Below are 20,508 nucleotides of genomic sequence, written 5' to 3'. Positions count from 1 at the left end.
GGCAGGGGTGAAAAATTATAAAGATCACCACCTGCATGTGGTGGGGCACCAGCGATATTTAACCATTTAAAGGCGAAATAATTTTCTAGCATCTAAGGTAGCCTATATGGCACTGCATTGTGTTTCTTCACTGGAAGGGAATCCTGAAGGGCATTAATTGTGTTTTATCTGCCAAAGAAGGCACTTTTTTTTTTTTTTTTAACATGGGGCCACCCCCTTGAATCCACCACTAATGCTGATATCAGCAGGACAGTTTTTAGACTGTTCAATGTGCTGAGACTGATAAGCCAAGTTATCTACTGCAGCATCCAAACTGCTGTCAGCAGGGCACTTTTCCTCAGTGGATGTTTGTTTGGTCACTTGTTCAACAAGTCGATCTGCAGAATAAGATGTTTGTAAGTTAGAGAAGGAGACATGAGCAGCAAATGTAGGCCGTTGTTTAAAGTCTTTGGCTCTTTTGTTGTGTTTCAGGCATCTGTCTGGCTGTGAATCAGTGTGACTGTGAGTTTAATAGTTCCCTATCTCGATCTTTGCAGAAGGAGAACAAACATCATTCTGATTGATTGATGCGAAGACAAAACTCCCAACAGCCAGTCTGTGATGCCAGGGGTCAGTACACCTACGTCCCGTTTCCTTAACCTTCTATAGATTTGGAACAGTATGTGGTTTCTACGATACAATGACACACCACTGCAGCTCTAGTCTGCTGCATGCCAGCAGGTGGGATACAAAGACATCAACAGACAGATGTGCAGTCTTACTTTGTTCAGTGCTGCTCTGACTGTCTGTCTGCAGTCCAGGTCTTGTTCTGGATGGTTTTCCACACTGGGGACAGGAGGAGTCTCCTGATGAACCAGACTGGTCCCAGTATGAGGTGATGCACTGTCTGCAGAACCAGTGTCCACAGCTGGTAGAGACTGGATCCTTCAGGACGTCCTGACACAAAGCACAGCAGGACGGCTGCTCCTCCACAGAAACATGACTCCTCTTCCTCTCTCTGTGAAGACATTTCTTTATAATTAAAATGATTTGTTGATTGATGTTGAAAAATATCACAAAGACAGAACACTGTACTTTTCTAGCCGCATCAAGATTAGATCATTTATTCACTACAATCATAATGTAGCTTTTCTTCACAGTGATGTTGAATTTGTCTGATATCAGACTGAATTATCAATTCGTTTCACTCCATTCCAGAGAATTTATTGGAGTTTGCGGATTCAAAGGTCTGGACCCTGGAAAATGTTTAATATCCTACACATTTGGTTCATATGATGCATTATGAGCTTTTTGCTCTTCAGTGCTTTCAAGAGACACATAAGGTTTGAGCATTAAAACTTAATGGACAGATAAAGTTAATATCAGTATCTGTGAATGTCTGTAGACAAAACAATGTTAACTTTTAAAAGCACTTAAAACTTAAGCTGACTGTATTTTGTTTGATATTAAATGTCTAATGTTAATTTTGCCACATTTTTATTCAGTCAGCTGCAGGTTTTCATGTGATTTATTGTCGGTAAAAGTATCCCTCGTGCACCGCTGGCTAAAAGTAACATATGCCATCTTTCCAGAGAGAGAATGTGCTGTTGTCCACAAGCGATGATGATTCTGCTCCATCATCCTTTGTCTTGACTGCAGGTACGTGTGCATCCCAAAATGTTTTATATTGTTGTTGTTATATATTTTAGCGAGTGTAGTAATGTTTTTAAAAAATGCCACTTGAGGTTATTTTGTGTGGAAAAAAGGAAAAAAGTAACAGTCCAGTTTATGAAATCTATTGTATATTTTTATGTCAACATATTTTTTGTTTATTGTATATTTTTTTAATAAATGTACACATGAAAAATTTCTAGACTTGAATAAGCAGAAATACAAAAAGCAATGGATGATTTGCGTTGAGAGAGAGCATGCGCTGTTGTCCACAAGTGATTATGACTGCAGATGGAATAAACCTGGGCCCCGTTTCCCAGAGCCTTCGTAGCGCTACATGTGTCATAAGTTGTATCTTGTATCTTGTATCTTGCTGTATCTGATGCAGAACATGATTCATCTTTCTTGTCTTTAACAAGCAAACAAAAGATACATTGAATCACAATATCAAATTGCAATACTTAAGAATGACACTACATATTGAATCTAGTATCATGACAGTGTCAAATCAAGAGATAAGTGTCTCCTCAGCTCTATTAAAGAGTAAATCCAAACTCAACACACAGAATCAAGGTGAACAAAGATTTTCTAATGTCTTTTCCACCACAAGAACAAAAATGAGACAATTAATTACACCTTTGAAGAAAACTGTTATTAAATAGCAAATTTTTTCACCAACTTCATCATCAGAGGAAAAGGTTCTCAGGTGTTTTGCTACAGAACAGACTTCATTCAATTTTAATGAGTTTGTCACATTTTGGACTTTTGTTTTATTTTAGTCGAGATAAAAATTTAAATGTAAAAATGTAAAAATCTTTTTAAACTTATATTATCACTGCAGACACATAAACCAGGAGTTGAAGGTAAATTTATTTAAATGACTCAGTTTGTCATATGGATCTATTCTGGTCATTTACCACTGTGCTGATGCTTTGTTTTATGTTTGTACTCCATACCACGTTGTGTGGTCTAGAGTTATTAAATAATCTGAAACTGAAATGGAACACAGCCATAATTTTAGTCTCTAATTTTAGTTTTAATCGTAGTCTTTTTTGGTCTCTTTAAATTTACCACTTAATTCGAAACTGTTTATTATTTAATCATAAATAAAGTTTTTTTCTCAATATGTTGCTGCAAGCTATTATTTTTCAAAATTATTACCACAGCCCATATAGAACCACAGACAGCAATTATTTTATCAGTTTTAACGTTGGAGTATCTTTTGATTTTTTATTGGCTTGCACATACCTTGAAAGGCTACCCGGGTGCTTGAGTTCAATGTGCCGTTTCAGGTTTGCTGTTGATGTAACTGATGTGCGGAGTTGCTTTTTGAAACCCGGCGGGCAAAGTTTGCACAAAAATGTAAGATTTTTCCCAGTGGAATCCTCACCAACCTCATAAAACTGTTTTCAGTGACCATACGAAGAGTCTGAGGTAGTGCTGCTGCTACATGTTGCTGTTGTTGTCGCCTCCATGCTGCTTTGTGTTTTGATGATGCATGCGGCGGTGCAACACTGTGGTGGCTGGTGTTGCCACATTAGGTGTTTTTTCCGTTACATATTAAGGCCTGTTTACGGTGTGTTTTAGCCGGGTTTTCGCCTGGAAGGCTCTATGTAAATCTGGCGCCCTGTTGAACGAAGTTAAATTGAATTGAACATGAGAATGAACGCGTTCACAGTAACATTCATCAGGCAGAAATACTGTATGTTCAGTTCACGTTCGCCCAAAATATGAACAAGTTCATGAACTATCGTTCAGTGAACATGTTCAGGCACAACACTGCAAACATTGTTACTACCATCCCAGGTCTCCCCTATCATATAAGAATGAATGCATAAGTCTTTAGTGATGCATCATTTCTGGTTATCAGACACTGATGTTTATTACCTGATAAAAAAGACTTTTTTATATCTCTTGATGAGGTTTTCTGATAAATTCAACGTCATGTTTCACTCAGTTGAACTCTGTTTTAATAAATCAGCAGTAAAAATGAGTGACCTGCATCATTAAGGCAGACAAACATTATCTGGGAAACATCATGTTTATTCTGTCTACATGGAGCTAAAACTAAAACTGAATTATGTTAAATGTTCACTGAATGAGTTAGTGTCTGTTCATGAGTTGTATGAAATCACAATTAATCTTTTAGTAGGAGTCGATGTTTTACTGTGAGCTCAGCTCTGTTAAATTTAACGTGTTAATGCAGTGTGGCAACAAACCCTGAATCCACACAGAACTTTGAGCATCACTAACATTACCTTTAGTTTTAAAGGGACTTACATACATGTTATCAAATCAATCAACTGATGTGACTGATGTTAACCTCGACAGACACTGTGGCTCGCTGTGTTTCCACCTGTTTTTTGTGTTTTTTCTGTTCATCTTTAATCCACAAGGTGATCGTCTTAATTGTGAACGATACACCCAGTTATACTTTATGTTTGAACAGAGCCGACTATTTATTCTCATCTTTAGAATGAAGAGATTTCGTTGTAATTTTTGTTATCAATATTCTTTTTCCTTTACATAGTCGTCACAATGTAGTCATGAAATAAAAGAATCTCAACAAATAGTTTTATTATAAAAACACAAAATCAAAAGAAAAAACATGTCACTGTTAGGGGTAAATGAAGAAGTTGCATAACTGAGTTAGTATCAGTTCTCTTACTTTGTGTTTGAGGGTTCAAATTCATTCCTGAAGTCTATCAGACGGTTTTGGGACCAGTCACTCTTCAGAGACAGACAGCTGGACACTGGAGACTCTGCTCTCTGTCTGTCGTACAGGAGTCTGCAAACACAAAGATGTTTTCACGTGCATCATGTCGATCTTTGATAAATTATATGATGACAAAGACATTTAAGAACACACAAACTACTGCTACTGTTGATGATCAAGAGGTTGAAAAGTTTGTAGGAGTTGTCTTAGATTATAGTTTTTCTTGGTGACTGACAGATACAAGGAACAAAAAGATGGGACAAAAGATTTCTACTAGGACTGTAGCTATCATTTATTTTAATCAAGTATTCTAGTAATTATTGCATTGATTAATTAAATAATCAGATAAGAATTAGTTTTGGTTTATTGAAGAGCAACAGTAAATATAAAACAGAAAAAATAAGATACGTCTCCTAAGATAAACAACAACTTTTCTAGATGACTGACAGCTGAAACAGATACTACAAGCAAGACAGGATGAATGATTTCCACTTGTCTATATCACAAAAAATTCAACAAAAACATTTCATCAGCAGAGGTAAATGGAAGGAAGTTGTAGAAATGAGTTGGTATCAGTTCTCTTACTTTGTATCAGAGGGTCCAGGTTCATTCCTGAAGTCTATCGGACGGTTTTGGGAGCAGTCACTCTTCAGAGACGGACAGCTGGACACTGGAGGCTCTGCTCTGTCCTCCTCTTCCTCCACATAAACACTCATCTTCTGTTCTGAAGTCAGTCTGAGAGATAAAACAGTAACACTGACTGAGAGCTCAGAACACAAGAATAAAGTTTGTTCAACAGACACACATGACTGAAAGAACAGGAGGTAACGTGATCTCTCTCTCTCAGACACACAGTCAGTACACAGGAGAAAAAAAAAATCAGGCAGCACTTCAACTGTCAGTCTTCTTTTAATCTGTACCTGTTACAGCAGGTTTAATGAGGATTATTCTGCAAATTAGTCATAAAAACACTCACCCTGTCTCAGACTTCAGTTCTCACACTTCACCTCTTGTCAGCTCAAAATGGAGTCTGAGCTGACTGAATACTTTCACTTTCAAGTTCCCTCCCTGTTCCTCCTCCTCTCTGCATTTACAGGAAATCAGTCAGTCAGGGTAGCTCAAACAGCAAACTGATCAAATTTCTAACACAATCTGTTTATGAGCATCTTTCTTGACATGAACAGACTTATTACATCTTACATTATCTCATATTTATGTTTAAATCACATCAAAGATAAAATAACTAAAGTGCTTTTATTTCTGTGATGTTTTCTTGTACAGAGTTACAGGGAACTAAAACATTGTTGACCATCAGCTCCTTCATATTCGTCAGGATGTGGAACTTTCTGCAGGACAGGAGACCCTCGGACGTTCAGCTCAGGAGCCTCTCACGTCTTCATCCTGTCACCCAACTCTTGTGACTTTACAAAAACCTTTTCAATGATTCATCACTTCATCTATAACAGTCTGCTGTGGCAGCTCAGACACTAGACACTGTGTATTACCTTTACACACAAAACTATCAATACGTGTGTCAAAAACACGACTTACACACTCTGATCTATATCCATTAAATACAACAAATACAGAGGTCTGTTTCCTTTAAGCTCATTACATGTGATGGAGAGTAACTAAATACATTTACTCAAGTACAGTTTGAGGTACTTTTACATTACCTTACTCTAGTATTGCTATTTCATGATACTTTCTTCTTCTACTCCACCACATTTCAGAGGAGTATTGTACCTTTACTCCACTACATTTATTTGAAAGCTTCAGTTACTAGTTACTTTGAAGATTCACATATTAATACAAAATCTAATCAACAAATAAATTCTATTTTATTCTGTTATTATAGATGAAGCACCCTGCCAGTATATAGTAAGTAAAATTATCTCCACCTTTACCATCAGCTGCAGCCTTAAAGTGATGAACACATGAATGCATCAATAATTAGAATCCAATAATATATTATATATTAGTCTGAAATAGGCCATTCTGCAGAATGTGTACTTTTACCTTTTACTACTTTTTGCTGATAATACTTTTATACTTCTACTCAAGTAAAAGTGTGAATACAGGACTTTAACATAACGCAGTATTTCTGCACTGTTATACTGAGCGATTCAGCCTGAGTACATGAAAAAATTATGACAAAGTATAAGCTGCTCTTATGTCTGAAGCTTGAAAAAATTGGTAACTAGACTGAATAATACACACATAATATATGAAATAAGTTTATTTTGATATTTGTCAGACAATTTGTTTCAGATAATTCACTAAAATGAGAATACAGAACCCACAACTTTTGTTGCTGGACATAATTTAGTCCATGTTGTCAATATATTTTAGCTTTCTTTAGTTCAGGGTCGTAGTGGTATTATATTATACAAAACACAAACACAAAATCACCAAATAAAGAAAAAAAATAAAATAAAACATGGTCCTGGCAGAGGTAATTGAAAATGCGTCACATCAACAGTTTGGGTCACACACTGTTAGAACCGAAAGTAACACATTATCGCTCTCTACGCACACACACACACACACACACACACACACACACACACACACACACACACACACAGTATATAGTCTAATAAAACCAGCTCTCCATCTGGTCACCTGGTTTTCTTTATAACAGTGTTTGTTTTCTTGGGTTACAGAAGGTTTAATGTGTTTTATTCAGAAAATTACAACAGTAAAATAATAAAAAGTTGTATTCACACTCACCGTGCCACAGTCTACTGTTGACCTCCTTCTTCTCTGTCCTGTTGACTCCTAATGGACCCCCTCCTCCTCTTACAGTTGAGTTCATGTGTGTGAGTGTGTGTCTGTTCACAGAGATAAGAACATGATGGGTCCTATCTTACAGCACAGCTGCTGGTTTTGCCACGTCTGCAAGACATCAAGTGCACTTGCTCCCAGTCTGTGTGGTCATGAGCAGGAGGTCTGAAAATGAAGACAAAATGAAGGCATGGCCAGGTGCATTCATGATCTTGTGCTCAGGGCATTGGAGTAAAAACCACTTGCACCTTAGACCTGCTAAAACCTGGTTGAAGCCCAAACTCTGTGGTGCAACTGGCCTGAATGAACAAGGTTGAGGTTCAGCTTCCTCCTCCACTCCTCACTCATCTCCTCCTTCTGCCCACTGGCTCCTTCTGCAGGAGCTTCAGCCAGCAGAGCTACACAATAATGACGGTGATAATGATGAATTATAAAACATAACATAATTTCAAGGTGTTTTAGTGTAAAACATAACCAGTTACATATCTGAATGAAATTTATCGTTCATGTATTGTATTACTTTTTGCACACATGAAGCTGCTTTGGAGACGTCCTGCTGTCTCCATAAATCAGGCTCATGTCTCAAACCAGGAGATCTGTCTCCTCTCTAGAAAATCTTTTCTCTTTGTTTCCTCCTGGTAAATCCACCGTCATGCTGCCAACACTTGTTCTCCCGATGCACCTGATTCTTAAAGGTGATGAGAGCTGACTTTCTGATTGGTTCATTGCATCCTCGGCCTGAACTCACCTGTGAATTAATCAAGGTACTTGGTTGCAGCTGGTAGGTGTATCTGTGTGCAGCTGCTGCAAGGCGCGGGACAGGACAGGATACTCCTAGATCAGCGTAAAATAGGACCTGATCTGTTTATGAGACTGATCTCTTGGCTGTAGCAGACTGAATTAACATTGGTTTTGGTCAAAGAAAACTGGTACATTACCTCACAACTGATTCTGTTGTTTTGTGCTTTTTAATGTTTTATTTTACAGGTTACAGGGAACAAAACTAGAAAGAAAAAAACTTTCTCTGATCCAAGAGCCATTGTCCTGCTGCTCACAGGAGGACAGCTTTTGTTGTTTAACTTATTAATGTGTAACTCCTGGAAAAAAGAAAATTATCCACTATTTCACTTGTCACAGCCCAGCTCTGAAACCATGACAAAAAAATGAGGAAGACGCAGACTAAAGGCAAAATCAAAGCAGCTAATAATAAGCACAAAATACACTGAGGAAAAGACGAGATGTGTAGCTGTGTGTGTCTGAGTGTAAGATGTAGTGTGAAGAGGTGCTGTGTGGCAGCAAACAAAAAGAACCACAGGAGAGAAGAACTCTAAGCCAGGAGGCCGGGTTGTTAGGGTTGGAGAACAGCGGGCCCAGGTGCTTCCAAACAAAGGTGATAAGCAGTAACTCCGCCCCCTCAGGAGCAGCCATACGTCACGCCTCCCTTTGACTGAAAACAAAGCCTGTAAAAGTGGCCAGTCATCGTGTGTGTCTGTGGAAACACTTCATCACAGGTTAGTGAATGATGTTACTGAGTAAATGATGTGTGTGCTGGTTGTGTTTTTCTTATTTTAAGTGTTAAATGACTGCAACCGTCGGTCACAGAGACATGATGTAGGAGCAAAGTACCCAGATGGGACATTCTGATCTATTAGAAGAGAAAACAGAATAAGTAACAGACCTGAGGGGTGTTCCATCAATGTGGATAAAAGAAAAACCAGGCTTATTGTGATAAGTCTGGCTTATTTAAGTGAATGATCCTCTCCATGAGTGTCTTATAACAATCCCTCCTCAGTAACCATGGTAACACATACCACTGAACTAGCCTGCTCAGTAACCATGGTAACACATACCACTGAACTAGCCTGCTCAGTGGCAGGATAACTGTTCAGCTTCATTTAGCTGCATGTCAAAGAATTTCTATCAAGTACAGAAACACAAGTTTAGACCATTTTCTATGTGACCAAGCATGAATTTACGTGTTTACTTTAGATTCAAAGAACATATTAAAATTATGTCTCACAACTTTGGAACGACCTGCCCGAGGAGATCAGGCTGCAGAATCAGTCACATCTTTTAAATCACTTCTTAAAACCCATTTTTATAGATTTGATTTGATGTCATCATCTCTTTTTAATGTGTTTAATTATATTCTTTTATTTGTACTTATTTGAACTTACAATAAACTAGTCTATGAACAAAATCAAGACTAGTCTAACACTTCAGACTAATCTAAAATATCTTTGTCAAACTGACTCCAGGACAGCTGATCCTTTACAGCAGTGTTTCACAAACTTTTTTTTTTCTGTGGACCCACTTTTTAAAAATCACAAACCATCGAACCCAGTTCACAACAGGCCTCATTAATAAGAAGAGTTCATTTGTGTATTAATGAACTTTCATGACTATTGTTACTGACATTTCCACATCACTGCATGCATAGACACATTAAATACTATATGAATAAAAAAATAAATGCATTTAGGCTGAGTTATCAGGCCGTCTCAATCTTTTAGTTCCTCTCATCAAGAAAACTCCTAAAACCTAAAAAAAAGTTGTGTTAACTCAAAATTTCAAGGCAACTTACTTCAATGACTTTACTTAATTTTTGAAATATAATTTTTGTGGGTTTCTAAAACTCAGACATTTGAGTTTAACTAGAGAAGTAAATTATCTCAACAAAACATTATTAGTCGGTAAAACTTTGAGTTTGAGTTGGGCTCAAAACTCAAAAATGTATTGAAGTAAGTTACCTTGACATTTTGACATTTTTTTTAGCCCACTGCATAAATGAGACAAAATAATTTAGGCAGAATTAACAGGTTCTTGTTTTTTTCCATCTTATCAGTAGAAAAATATACACATTTATGTTTTTTAAAAGATGTACAGCAGATTTAAATCTTAAATTCTGCTGAATTTCTTCCAGTCTTTTATTTTATAGGGGACCCAAATAAAATCTCCTGTGACCCACCTGTGGGTCTCGACCCGGTGTTTGGGAATGACTGCTTTACACAGGACAGATGATCCTTCTGGGCAGTAAAAGGTTAAATCTGGTTCTAAAATGTCGTTCAGTGTGGATCTGCAGTGGAAACAAGCCTTCATTAAACTGGTTCAGATATAAAAAACCAGGCTGCAGTTCTCTCCATCACCACCAAGAGGCACCAAAGAGCATTTTAAAAAATCTTTTTATTTGTCCAATAAAGTGACAATAAAACAGTAAAACAAAACATGACATGACCTTCAACTTCCACTCAAGACTTAATCTTAATTTATCCTGGTCTAGTCAGGACTAACTCAAGCCAGGCTTAAACAAGCTTGTATTATGAGCATGTTCAGAGAACTTAAACAGCCCAGAGTTGAATGTCAAAAAGAGGATAGTGTGTCACAAAAAGAAGAGAAAACAAGAGCAGTTTTCTTCTCAGAGGTGAAACAAACTGCTGATTGAACCAAATAAAGCAAATAATGAGTTCATCATAAAAACTGACCGAGCATCAACAAGAGTTTGATTCCAACCCAAGATCAACCTGCATGTTGGAGGAGTTCACAGGTATCATAGTTATAGTCAAAGGAAACAGATCAACATTCATGGATCAATGCAAGGAAACAATGAGAAACCGTAAATACAATAAAACTTTTCTTATAGTTCATATGATAAACTGAGTTTACAAACTGTAACATGGTCATTTAAAATGAATGAATTGTTAAACTTGTCTAATGTCTCCTCAGATTATGACATCATCATTATTTGAGATGGTGAAAACATGCAGCAGTGATCAGGCTGCTGTGCTTTCTGATATTTATTATAATAAGAAAGAACTACAAGTTGGAAACAGCTGAAGTTAAAAGCAAAGCTCTATTTTTATAAACCTGAAAAGTAATTAAATTATTTACATTCTGTATCAAAATGTGTGTTTTTTTGTACATAATCTTCAACTTATAATGAGCAGAGATGTGAACAGGCAATTTAGGGGGCAGTTTCTCAGGCAACAAAAAGGGGCAGTACTTATAGAATTATTTATAAAAAATAAAGTTACGTATATTAACAAATCTTACTTACATATTTAGGAGTATTTGTGTGAATACTCAGAAAAGTTCTACAAAAGTATCACAGAAGTGTTAAAACAAAGAAAATAATGTCACTCTGTGCTTCAGTGATCAAACAAATAATCAAACTCAACACATTCTTTCACTCAGTTGAAAAGGGCTGTTCTTCTCTGAACAAATAAAATAATCCAACATATCTACAAAGTAGTCCTGAGTCCAGTTCATGAGGAGCCTCATTTTCTTCTCCTCCTGTCTCTTGATTTTCTTCCCCTCCTCATTTTGTACATCAGATAAAACAGTAGAAAAGTCACAGGGGACATTTTTCTGCATCAAACACTTTTACTTTTAATACTCTAAGTACATTTTCCTCACTATAATGACATACTTTAATTTATGTAACATTTTCAATGGAGGACTTTTACCACTAACAGAGGATTCAGTGTGGTTTTAATACTTTTACTTCAGTAAATAATGTGAATATTTCCTCCACCACAGCTCAGATCCATCATGAACACAGCTGCTGCTCTCTCTCCTTCTACCTCTCATATATACAGAAAAAACACCTCAGATAAACATGGATTGAATATCAGATATAATGATTTACACAAACGTGTCCCAGTCAGAGCCTCTCAGGACACAAGCTGCTGCTTCATCCTCTCTGGATCATCAGGACACAGCTGATCCTCTCAACAACACCACCTCCTCCTCATCACTGAAGACTCTGACAGAGATCACCACCCTGATCTGATGAGAGAAGAAGACAAACAGTGTACAGTATGTAGAAAAAATATGAAAATCATGCTCAGTGTGTTAGTGTTGTACTATAGATGATGCAAATTTGATGACAAGTGAGACAGACAGTCCGTAGCCCCACCACAGTGTCATTTCATATTTCAGAGTTGACTTTGACATTTGGTGGCACCAACACTTGGATTTACAGTCAGTAAGAAGAGGACAAACTTTCTTACTGGATAACTTGTTAAAATGGACGAACAAAATAAAAATAGCAGAGTTTAAAAAGAACAAAACAATAATTTTTCTGAGTTGCAGAAATGAGGAAGAGGAATGTAAAGCATGTTAATGGTGATGTTGTTACTGGTTTTCTTCAAAATAAAGAAAATCAAAAATTAGTGTCCATTACATTTGAATGTGTTATTTACTTACAAACTATTACATATTATTATTATTATTGATCACAAATAAATGAAATAAATAAATGTAAATATGGACTCTGTTAAAAAATGTTGGAAAAAACAAAATACAAATGGACAGCTCTATATACACTGCCTGGCTAAAAACAAATTCATACACTGTAATATTTCACTGGAGCACCTTTAACTTTGATTACAGCCTGCATTCACCATGGCATCATTTAAATAAGCTTCTGCAGTGTCACAACATTTATTTCTCCAGTTGCATTAATTTTTCACTCAGATCTTGTGTTGATGATGGAGAGTCGGACTGCTGTGTAAAGTCTTCTCCAGCACATCCCAAAGATTCTCAGTGGGGTTCAGGTCTGGACTCTGTGGTGGACAGTCCATGTGTGAAAATGATGTCTCACGCTCCCTGAACCTCTTTCACTATTTGAGCCCCATGAATCCTGACATTGTCATCTTGGAATATGTCCGTGTCATCAGGGAAAAACCTGCTCAGTATATTCAGGTAGTGAACTGACCTCATTTTTTGGACTCATAACTAGACTTGCACCGATTTCAACTTTCTTAGCCGATTCCGATTTCCGATTATTGAGGGGTCTGACCTACTGATTCCGATTTTGGCCGGTTCCGATTTTCAGTCTTTCTAAGAACTGTAATTGACAGCATTCACAAACATTTTTGCAACTTTTCTTGTAAATATGTTCATAATAAGACACTGACTATTAAATATTAATTTAATACTTTCTCCAAAATCATCCAGATTACAACCAGGCCTTGTTATAATTTTATATTAAGATTATGAATTGGGTGAACGTGATCTCGTGATATCATCTCGCGGGATTTCGTGGGACGCGATTTCACGTGATCTTTTGTGGAAGCGGATGTAAACAAACCGGAGACTAACGCGGTGCAACAGTTTGAAGTAAAACTTTGCCGTGAGAAAAACAGACACAGAAGTTAAAGGAGTCTGGATGAGAAAATGTTTGAGGAGACGCATCAACACAGGTTGTTTATTCTTCAGCCAGAACAGGAGGTGAGATTTGAACTGTCCCTCTGTGAACAGCAGTCTGCTGCTAGCTTGCTAGCATTAGCCTGAAGTGCCAGAGAGTTTACGGCTGTTTTGCGACATTGTCAGCTGCTCTGTTTCGTTGTAGACTGTCTGTCTTCTCTTTATCTTGTTCTTGGAATCTGTCTCTGACACCAGCGTCAAGCAGACGTGTGTCTCAGTGTGTAGCTGTTATCAGCGCTGTGTTGACGTCACGGTCAGTTTGTCTGCTGCGCGCATGACGTGACCATCGTGCAGAACATGTGTGTGACAATGACGGGCACAGAACCGGATTTGTGACGCTGACCGGCCGGTCACCGGTCAAGGCCAGTCACGTGAAAACCGGCCCGATTCCGAGCACTGCCAATTAATCGGTGCAAGTCTACTCATAACGTTGCTGAACCTCGACCTGAGCGACTGAAGCAACCCCAGATCATAACACCGCCCCCAGAGGCTCGTACTGTAGGCACAAGGCATGATGGGAGCATCACTTCATCTGCCTCTCTTCTTACCTTGATGCCCCCATCACTCCGGAACAGGGTAAATCTGGACTAATCAGACCACATGACCTTTTTCCATTGAACCAGAGTCCAATCTTCATGCTCCAAAACAAACTGAAACCATTTTTTCTGATTAGCTTCACTGATAAGGTTTTGTTTTTCTTAAGGCTACACAGCTGTTTAGTCCTGATCCCGATTTTTTAGGATTTGATTTCACCAAACATTTAAATTATCTGACATGGTTGTTTAAGAAATGTGAGCTGCTCACTGCATCAGTTTGGGTTCAATAACTTGTTACCAGCTGAAACATATTAATCACTGCAGTAATTATCCAATGGAAGGATCTTAACTATGTACTTAGTTAAAACCAGGTGGTGACTTTTTTTGGCCAGGGGGCGTATGATGTTAAAGTCCTACATGTTCATCAACAGACTGAATATTCAGCAGAGTTTCTCGTTGGTATAAAGACCACATGGTTACATAAATGAAATGATGATGATGATTCTTTGAAAAACAAGCCAATGATTTACAGGATTCAGTCAGACTGATCAGATTTGATGGGAGGAGAGTTTGGTGAATGAGAGCCACTGTCTCTGTACATCTTGTAATGCTGTCAGCTGTAATGCATCGTTATTGCCTGTTGACATGAACACAAAAACAACCACTTCCTTCAAATCAACTGAAACAAAGGATCACAAGAAGTTTCTGGCTCATCTGATTGGCTGATTGTTCTCTCTCTTTCTTTCTTTCACTGAGGAAAGCAGGAAATACTGGATCTTTGATACAAATTCTGTTCAATACAAAACTGCTGAAACCAGAACAGACTGACTTGAACTCTCTACTGACCTCAGAGTCTCCAGTCTGCAGTGTGGACTCTTCACAAGATCAGACAGCAGCTTCACTCCTGAATCCTGCAGTTTGTTTCCTCTCAGGTCCAGCTCTCTCAGATGGGAGGGGTTGGACTTCAGAGCTGAGGCCAGAGAAGCACAGCTGATCTCTGACAAACTGCAGCCCCTCAATCTGAATAAAGAATAAATCATGAAACTTTAGAAGACAATGTTCCAGCTTGAGATCATTCAACATAAATTTTCTTTAACAAGTGGACATTTTCTACAGACGTTTTTTGTGAGACTAACTTTAATTAATAAGAAATGAAAATATGAACTAAAGGAAATTTACAATTTATGGATGTAAGTTATGTATTAACATAATTGGGATCAGCTGTTAATTAAACATGAAAGATAATAATAATAATAATAATAATAATAATAATAATAATAATAATAATAATAATAATAATAATAATATTGACAGAGTTGAACTCACTTTAGAGTCTCCAGTCTACAGTTTGGACTCTGCAGAAAATCACACAGCTGCTTCACTCCTGAATCCTGCAGCCTGTTGTAGCTCAGCTCCAGCTCTCTCAGATGGGAGGGGTTGGACTTCAGAGCTGAGGCCAGAGAAGCACAGCTGCTCTCTGACAAACTGCAGCCAAACAATCTGAAAAAAGAATAAAATGATGTAACATAAGGAGACAATGTTCCTACTTGACATTATTCATGTTTAATAATCTGTTCAGGGCTGAAGAAGATTAGAATGTACAATTTTAGACAACTGAAACTCCAATCACATGAAAAACCATAAAATACAAAAAGAGCTCTCATTAATATTAATGTCAATATGCTACTAATAAAATAAAGACGAATAAAGTGTAACTTCACCTCATAAACTCTCCTACCTCCACCAGTGGCCCCATCTATACAAACTTATGTTTTGCAGCCATTGCAAATAAAAATCTACAGAAATTCAATCAAGAATCAAGAATCAAGAATATGAATATTTGTTATTGTTTGATAGTTAAAATGGAGATTATCTATCTATCTATCTATTAGGGGTGTAACGATTCACTCATGCATCTGATGCATCAGACTTGAGTGGGTAAGATACGAGTACATCGGTTCAGACGGCCTGTATTGGTAAAAAGCTGAACATGAATCAGAAACAAATCGATGCAGCACCAGCGTATCGATACGTCTCATTAGGACGTACATATGGTTCATTTTTGGCATCAGTGAAGGGCGGCCGTAACTTCCCTCCATTTTCTCTCTGCTCCTGCCTCTGCCTGCACCGCTCTCGCTGGACGCCTGCTGCCGCGTTCACACAAAACAAGCGCTCCCTCCTCTCTCTTCTGTCTCCTCTTTATTCACTCAAAATAGACGGCGCTGAAAACAGCGACAGAAGTGACATTGTACCGCGTCACACCAACAAACTCTCATAACGCTCAAGGTTGAAATAAGTTTTGTGTTTTAAAAGAAAGATGAGAAACTCTGCTGCAAATCATTTTATGTAAAACGTGTCTGACAGCAGAGAACAGAGACACGAGTCTGAGCCACAGAGACGTCATGTGACTGTGAGAGCAGGAAACACTTCACTGTTCCTCCACACTGATCCAAAGCACAGCACTCTGAATATGAAACAGAGCAGCAGATCATCTTACTGCAGAAATACTGATATTTTAAACAGTTTTAAAGTTTGTTCACAGATTCTCATTTAGGCTACAGGATCTGACTCATAATAAGATGTTAAAACCACTGTAATGTCTCCTTCTCTCTGTCTCTACTGTTACTATATTTAGTAAAACTATACAAACTCTACAAATGTAGCATTTACTGAATCAAAATGTAAAGATTGACACATTGCATTGTCTTGTATTGCATTATATTTTATCGTGACAGAGCTGAATCGTATCAAACCGAATTGGTGGCCATTTAAAAATTTCTAAGATATATCGTATCACTGAACATGTATCAAGATACATATCAAATCGTCTCAGTCAGTGAGATATACACCCCTACTATCTATGTATTACCATTATTAATTATTAACTAATACAATATGGAATTTGACATGTAAAACAAATGTCTAAGTGGTTCAATGTGAATTATCAAATCAATTCAACTTTATCCAGTGTAGACTTTTCTTGTTAAATGAAGATTTGAAATGTAAAGCTCAACATTGCTCTGCCAGAGTCAAAAGACTAAACCACTGACAGAAAAAGACTAGCATTAAGATACTCAATGTGGATCAGTATAATATCAACCTTCTGTCTGCAGTTTAGTGTCACCTCAACAATCATATTAATCTCAGTACAGAAATAAAAAATAGTGTCCGACCTCAGAGTCTCCAGTCTGCAGTGTGGACTCTGCAGAAAATCACACAGCAGCTTCACTCCTGAATCCTGCAGACTGTTTCCTCTCAGGTCCAGCTCTCTCAGATGGGAGGGGTTGGACTTCAGAGCTGAGGCCAGAGAAGCACAGCTGATCTCTGATAAACTGTAGTAAGTCAGTCTGAATAAAGAAATAAAAAGATACAGCTTTAGAAGACAATGTTCCTGTTTGAAATCATTCAATGTTTAATCTTTTCAGAGCTGAAGAAAGTTCAGGATGTAGAAGTTGGAAAATGTTAAATACAAAATTAAAAACAGCTCTCATTAATATTAATTACACTGTGCTGCTGCTTCAATAAAGACGGAGTGATTTCAACTCTTAAAATCTGTCAACTCCACCAGTGACTCCATCTATACAAACTCATGTTGTGCAGCCAAACACAAGGTAAAACCTACAGAAATTGATTTAAGATTTGAAGATCCTAAAGTTTATAAAGATGCCAAAAATGTCAGGATGAATTTGGAGAAAAAAATCGACAAATGATTCACATGAAAGCCTCAGCGTGTTCATTTCTTATGATGGTGATGTCATTTGAGAAGCCTGATGTGTCGCATTAAACAAACACAAAACACATTTTAAATTGAAAATAGAATTACCACCTCACAGTTGTATGTCTCACTAAACAGTCAAGTTGCAGAGAGCTGAACACTGTGATGTCACAATGAAGCTGACCAAAATCTCACCACCTCCTCATTTTGTCATATTAGATATTTAAATGCAATTTTGTCATAATAAGCCTATGAATTCTTGAGTAATGGTCAAAAGCATGTTTAGTGAGGTCACAGTGACCTTTGACCACCAAAATCTAATCACTTCTTCGTTGAGTGTGATTAATAATCTGTTTGGAGCTGAAAAAGGTTTAGGATGTAAAAGTTTAGAAAATGGAAACTCCAAACACCTGAACCTAAAATGATGCAGATTTTAACTGTAAAATATAAACAGTGAAAAGTAGTCATCTTTAATATTAGTGACAATATGCTCCTACTGCGACAGAAATGTTGTGACTTCATCTCTTAAACTCTGCTACCTGTCATTACACAGAAATTAAATCAAGGTTCAACTCATAACTCAGTATGTCAGCATGAAGGGAAAAAGTCAACAAATGATTCATGTGAAATTTATATTTTCATTTCATATGATGGTGATACAATTTAAGAAGCACTGTGTGTTTGGTGTGAGTATCTCATTTGGCAGGACTTGAGTCACATTAAATGAATGTAAAGGACATTTTAATGTGAATAAAACTGAAAGGTTCAGAGTAAATTATCCAGTGAACATTGTTGTAGTTACATGAAGGTTTGTTGTAGCTTAACTTTGCTCTGCCACATTCAAAAAACTAAACCCCTGAAAAGAAAAAAAATAGACTTTAGCATTAAGACACTCAGTGTGGATCGGTTTAATACCAACCTGCAGTGTCACTTCAACTTTCACATCATATTAATCTCAGCACAGAGTTAAAGAATAATGTCTGACCTCAGAGTCTCCAGTCTACAGTGTGGACTCTCCAGAAAATCACACAGCGGCTTCACTCCTGAATCCTGCAGCTTGTTGTTACTCAGGTCCAGCTCTCTCAGATGGGAGGGGTTGGACTTCAGAGCTGAGACCAGAGAAGAACAGCTGATCTCTGACAAACTGCAGCCAAACAATCTGAATAAAGAATAAAATGATGCACATTTATTCATTTATAAATTAGATTTCTCGTGATCTTCAATGAGATTTTCTGTAAAACCGTTGGTGACTTTGTCATTCTGTTATTGTTGGTTCATCATCATGGCAGCCCTCTACAGACATCATCCAGATGTCATCACAACATTCATACACTTATTCATGTTGACACAGATTAATCAGATGCTGCTGATCTCAGTCAAATCTGTTAAAATTAAAAATTCAGACATCTTGGATAAAAAAAAAAAAAAATTAAAAAAACTCTTATAAAATTCATCCTCCTTTCAAATTCAATAATTGTCATTTTATGAAAAATGCCAGGACTTTTTTTCTGCAAAAGTACAAGATGATAAATATGAAATAAATAATAATTGAAGTAAATACAAAATAACCCATCTCTTTAACACCTGTTCCAGCACTTCTCATGCTCTCATATCAAACCACAGATTTAGTCTACCCTCATCTCCACTCTCATCTCTGTCAACACACAGCTGACTGACTGTGAGCTTCATCCTAAATCATCTTAATAACTGAATTAAATATGCATCGAGCAAATTGAAATTATGATCTCATGATCTTAATGTAATCTAGTACCTGTCATTTTCTGAGGGGAAGCAGAGATTCCCACAGCTTTCTTACAAGTGTGTGAAAACAACTGTTCAGGCATTTGGACTGACAAACTAAAACTGGCTTTAAGACGTGTGATCAGGGTTTGGAATAGTTAAAATAACCAGCAGAAAATGATTGAAACAAAATTCAAAACTTAAGTTATGTATTTAAATTTGGTACAATTAAGGTATACAGAACCAAACACAGTCAGTGAACAGACCTCAGAGTCTCCAGTCTACAGTTTGGACTCTCCAGTCCAGCCAACAACAGCTTCACTTCAGAATCCTGGAGTTTGTTGTAGTCCAGTTGCAGCTCTCTCAGATGGGAGGGGTTGGACTTCAGAGCTGAGGCCACAACTTCACACTGAGTCTCTGAGAGTCGACAGCCAGACAGCCTGTGTTAACAGATAAGAGAAAATTTTAAATACAATAAAATCAGATACTTAAGTATCTGCCAAATGACTGTCATGTACACATGTAATAATTTACTCTTCAAATTAAGTTTCAGATCAACTCATTTCACAATGTTTTGAGTTGTGTTTTTTGTATACTCAGTTTTCTTAAAGGTGCATAGAATAGTGAAATGTTATTATAGTCTTAAGGCCTTGAGTCCTTTTGCTGTATTTCTAATAGGTCTCAATGTTATTTTTTTTTTATTATTATTATTGTTATTGTTATAATTATTACTACTATCATTGTTGTTGTTGTTGTTGTTGTTGTTATACTTATCATTTTTAAGGAAAATATCTACAAGGTGAACAATAAACTGTCAATACAGTACAATACAATACAATTTTCTTGAAAAGGATGAATTTTTATATGATTCTGAACTGTTAAACACTGGTAGTTCTTTCAGGCATGCAAACTGTTTAAAGGTGAAAAAGGTGAGAAGGAAGCACAATCAGATAAAAACACAGAGCAGCTAGTGGGGTTTACTGAAGCTACTGAATGCTTATTTTTGGTGACTTTTAGGATTACTCAGGTGTCGATCACAAGATGGCAGAATTACAAAAGTTGAGCAAAATAATCTGTATCATTATTATTATTATTATTATTGTAAATAAAATATGTTTACATTATCTAATGCACACATGAGCTTGCACTTATCTAAA

General features: G+C 37.1%; 2 protein-coding genes across 17 annotated transcripts in view; one reads left to right on the top strand and one right to left on the bottom strand.

Moving 5' to 3' along the window:
• Positions 1-11,284, top strand: part of LOC146332351 (NACHT, LRR and PYD domains-containing protein 14-like) — a 60,908-nt gene extending 49,624 nt beyond the window's left edge. For all 3 annotated transcript variants that reach the window (XM_084741820.1, XM_084741800.1, XM_084741809.1), the window contains one exon: positions 10,698-11,284. The gene's annotated coding sequence lies outside the window, so the exon portion shown is untranslated. The remainder of the gene's footprint in view (positions 1-10,697) is intronic.
• Positions 1-20,508, bottom strand: part of LOC146332350 (protein NLRC3-like) — a 42,775-nt gene that overhangs the window by 10,545 nt on the left and 11,722 nt on the right. For 6 of the 14 annotated variants that reach the window (XM_084741738.1, XM_084741740.1, XM_084741736.1 and 3 more), the window contains exons 6-7: positions 4,319-4,438; positions 762-997 (exon numbers count right to left, since the gene is read on the bottom strand). In XM_084741738.1, coding sequence (XP_084597864.1) covers positions 762-997; positions 4,319-4,438 — 356 coding nt within the window. Of the gene's footprint in view, positions 1-761; positions 998-3,044; positions 3,054-4,318; positions 4,439-4,951; positions 5,102-5,342; positions 5,451-7,099; positions 7,254-13,578; positions 14,917-15,222; positions 15,397-17,069; positions 17,244-18,596; positions 18,771-19,617; positions 19,792-20,508 lie in introns of those variants that run through there. The other 8 variants (XM_084741763.1, XM_084741788.1, XM_084741779.1 and 5 more) reach the window with 7 other exon arrangements.

Source organism: Lutjanus erythropterus, chromosome 2, assembly GCF_056507025.1.
Source record: "Lutjanus erythropterus isolate fLutEry1 chromosome 2, fLutEry1.hap2, whole genome shotgun sequence".
NCBI classification, from domain to species: Eukaryota; Metazoa; Chordata; class Actinopteri; order Lutjaniformes; family Lutjanidae; genus Lutjanus; species Lutjanus erythropterus.
This window is presented reverse-complemented; position numbering and strand designations above follow the sequence as displayed.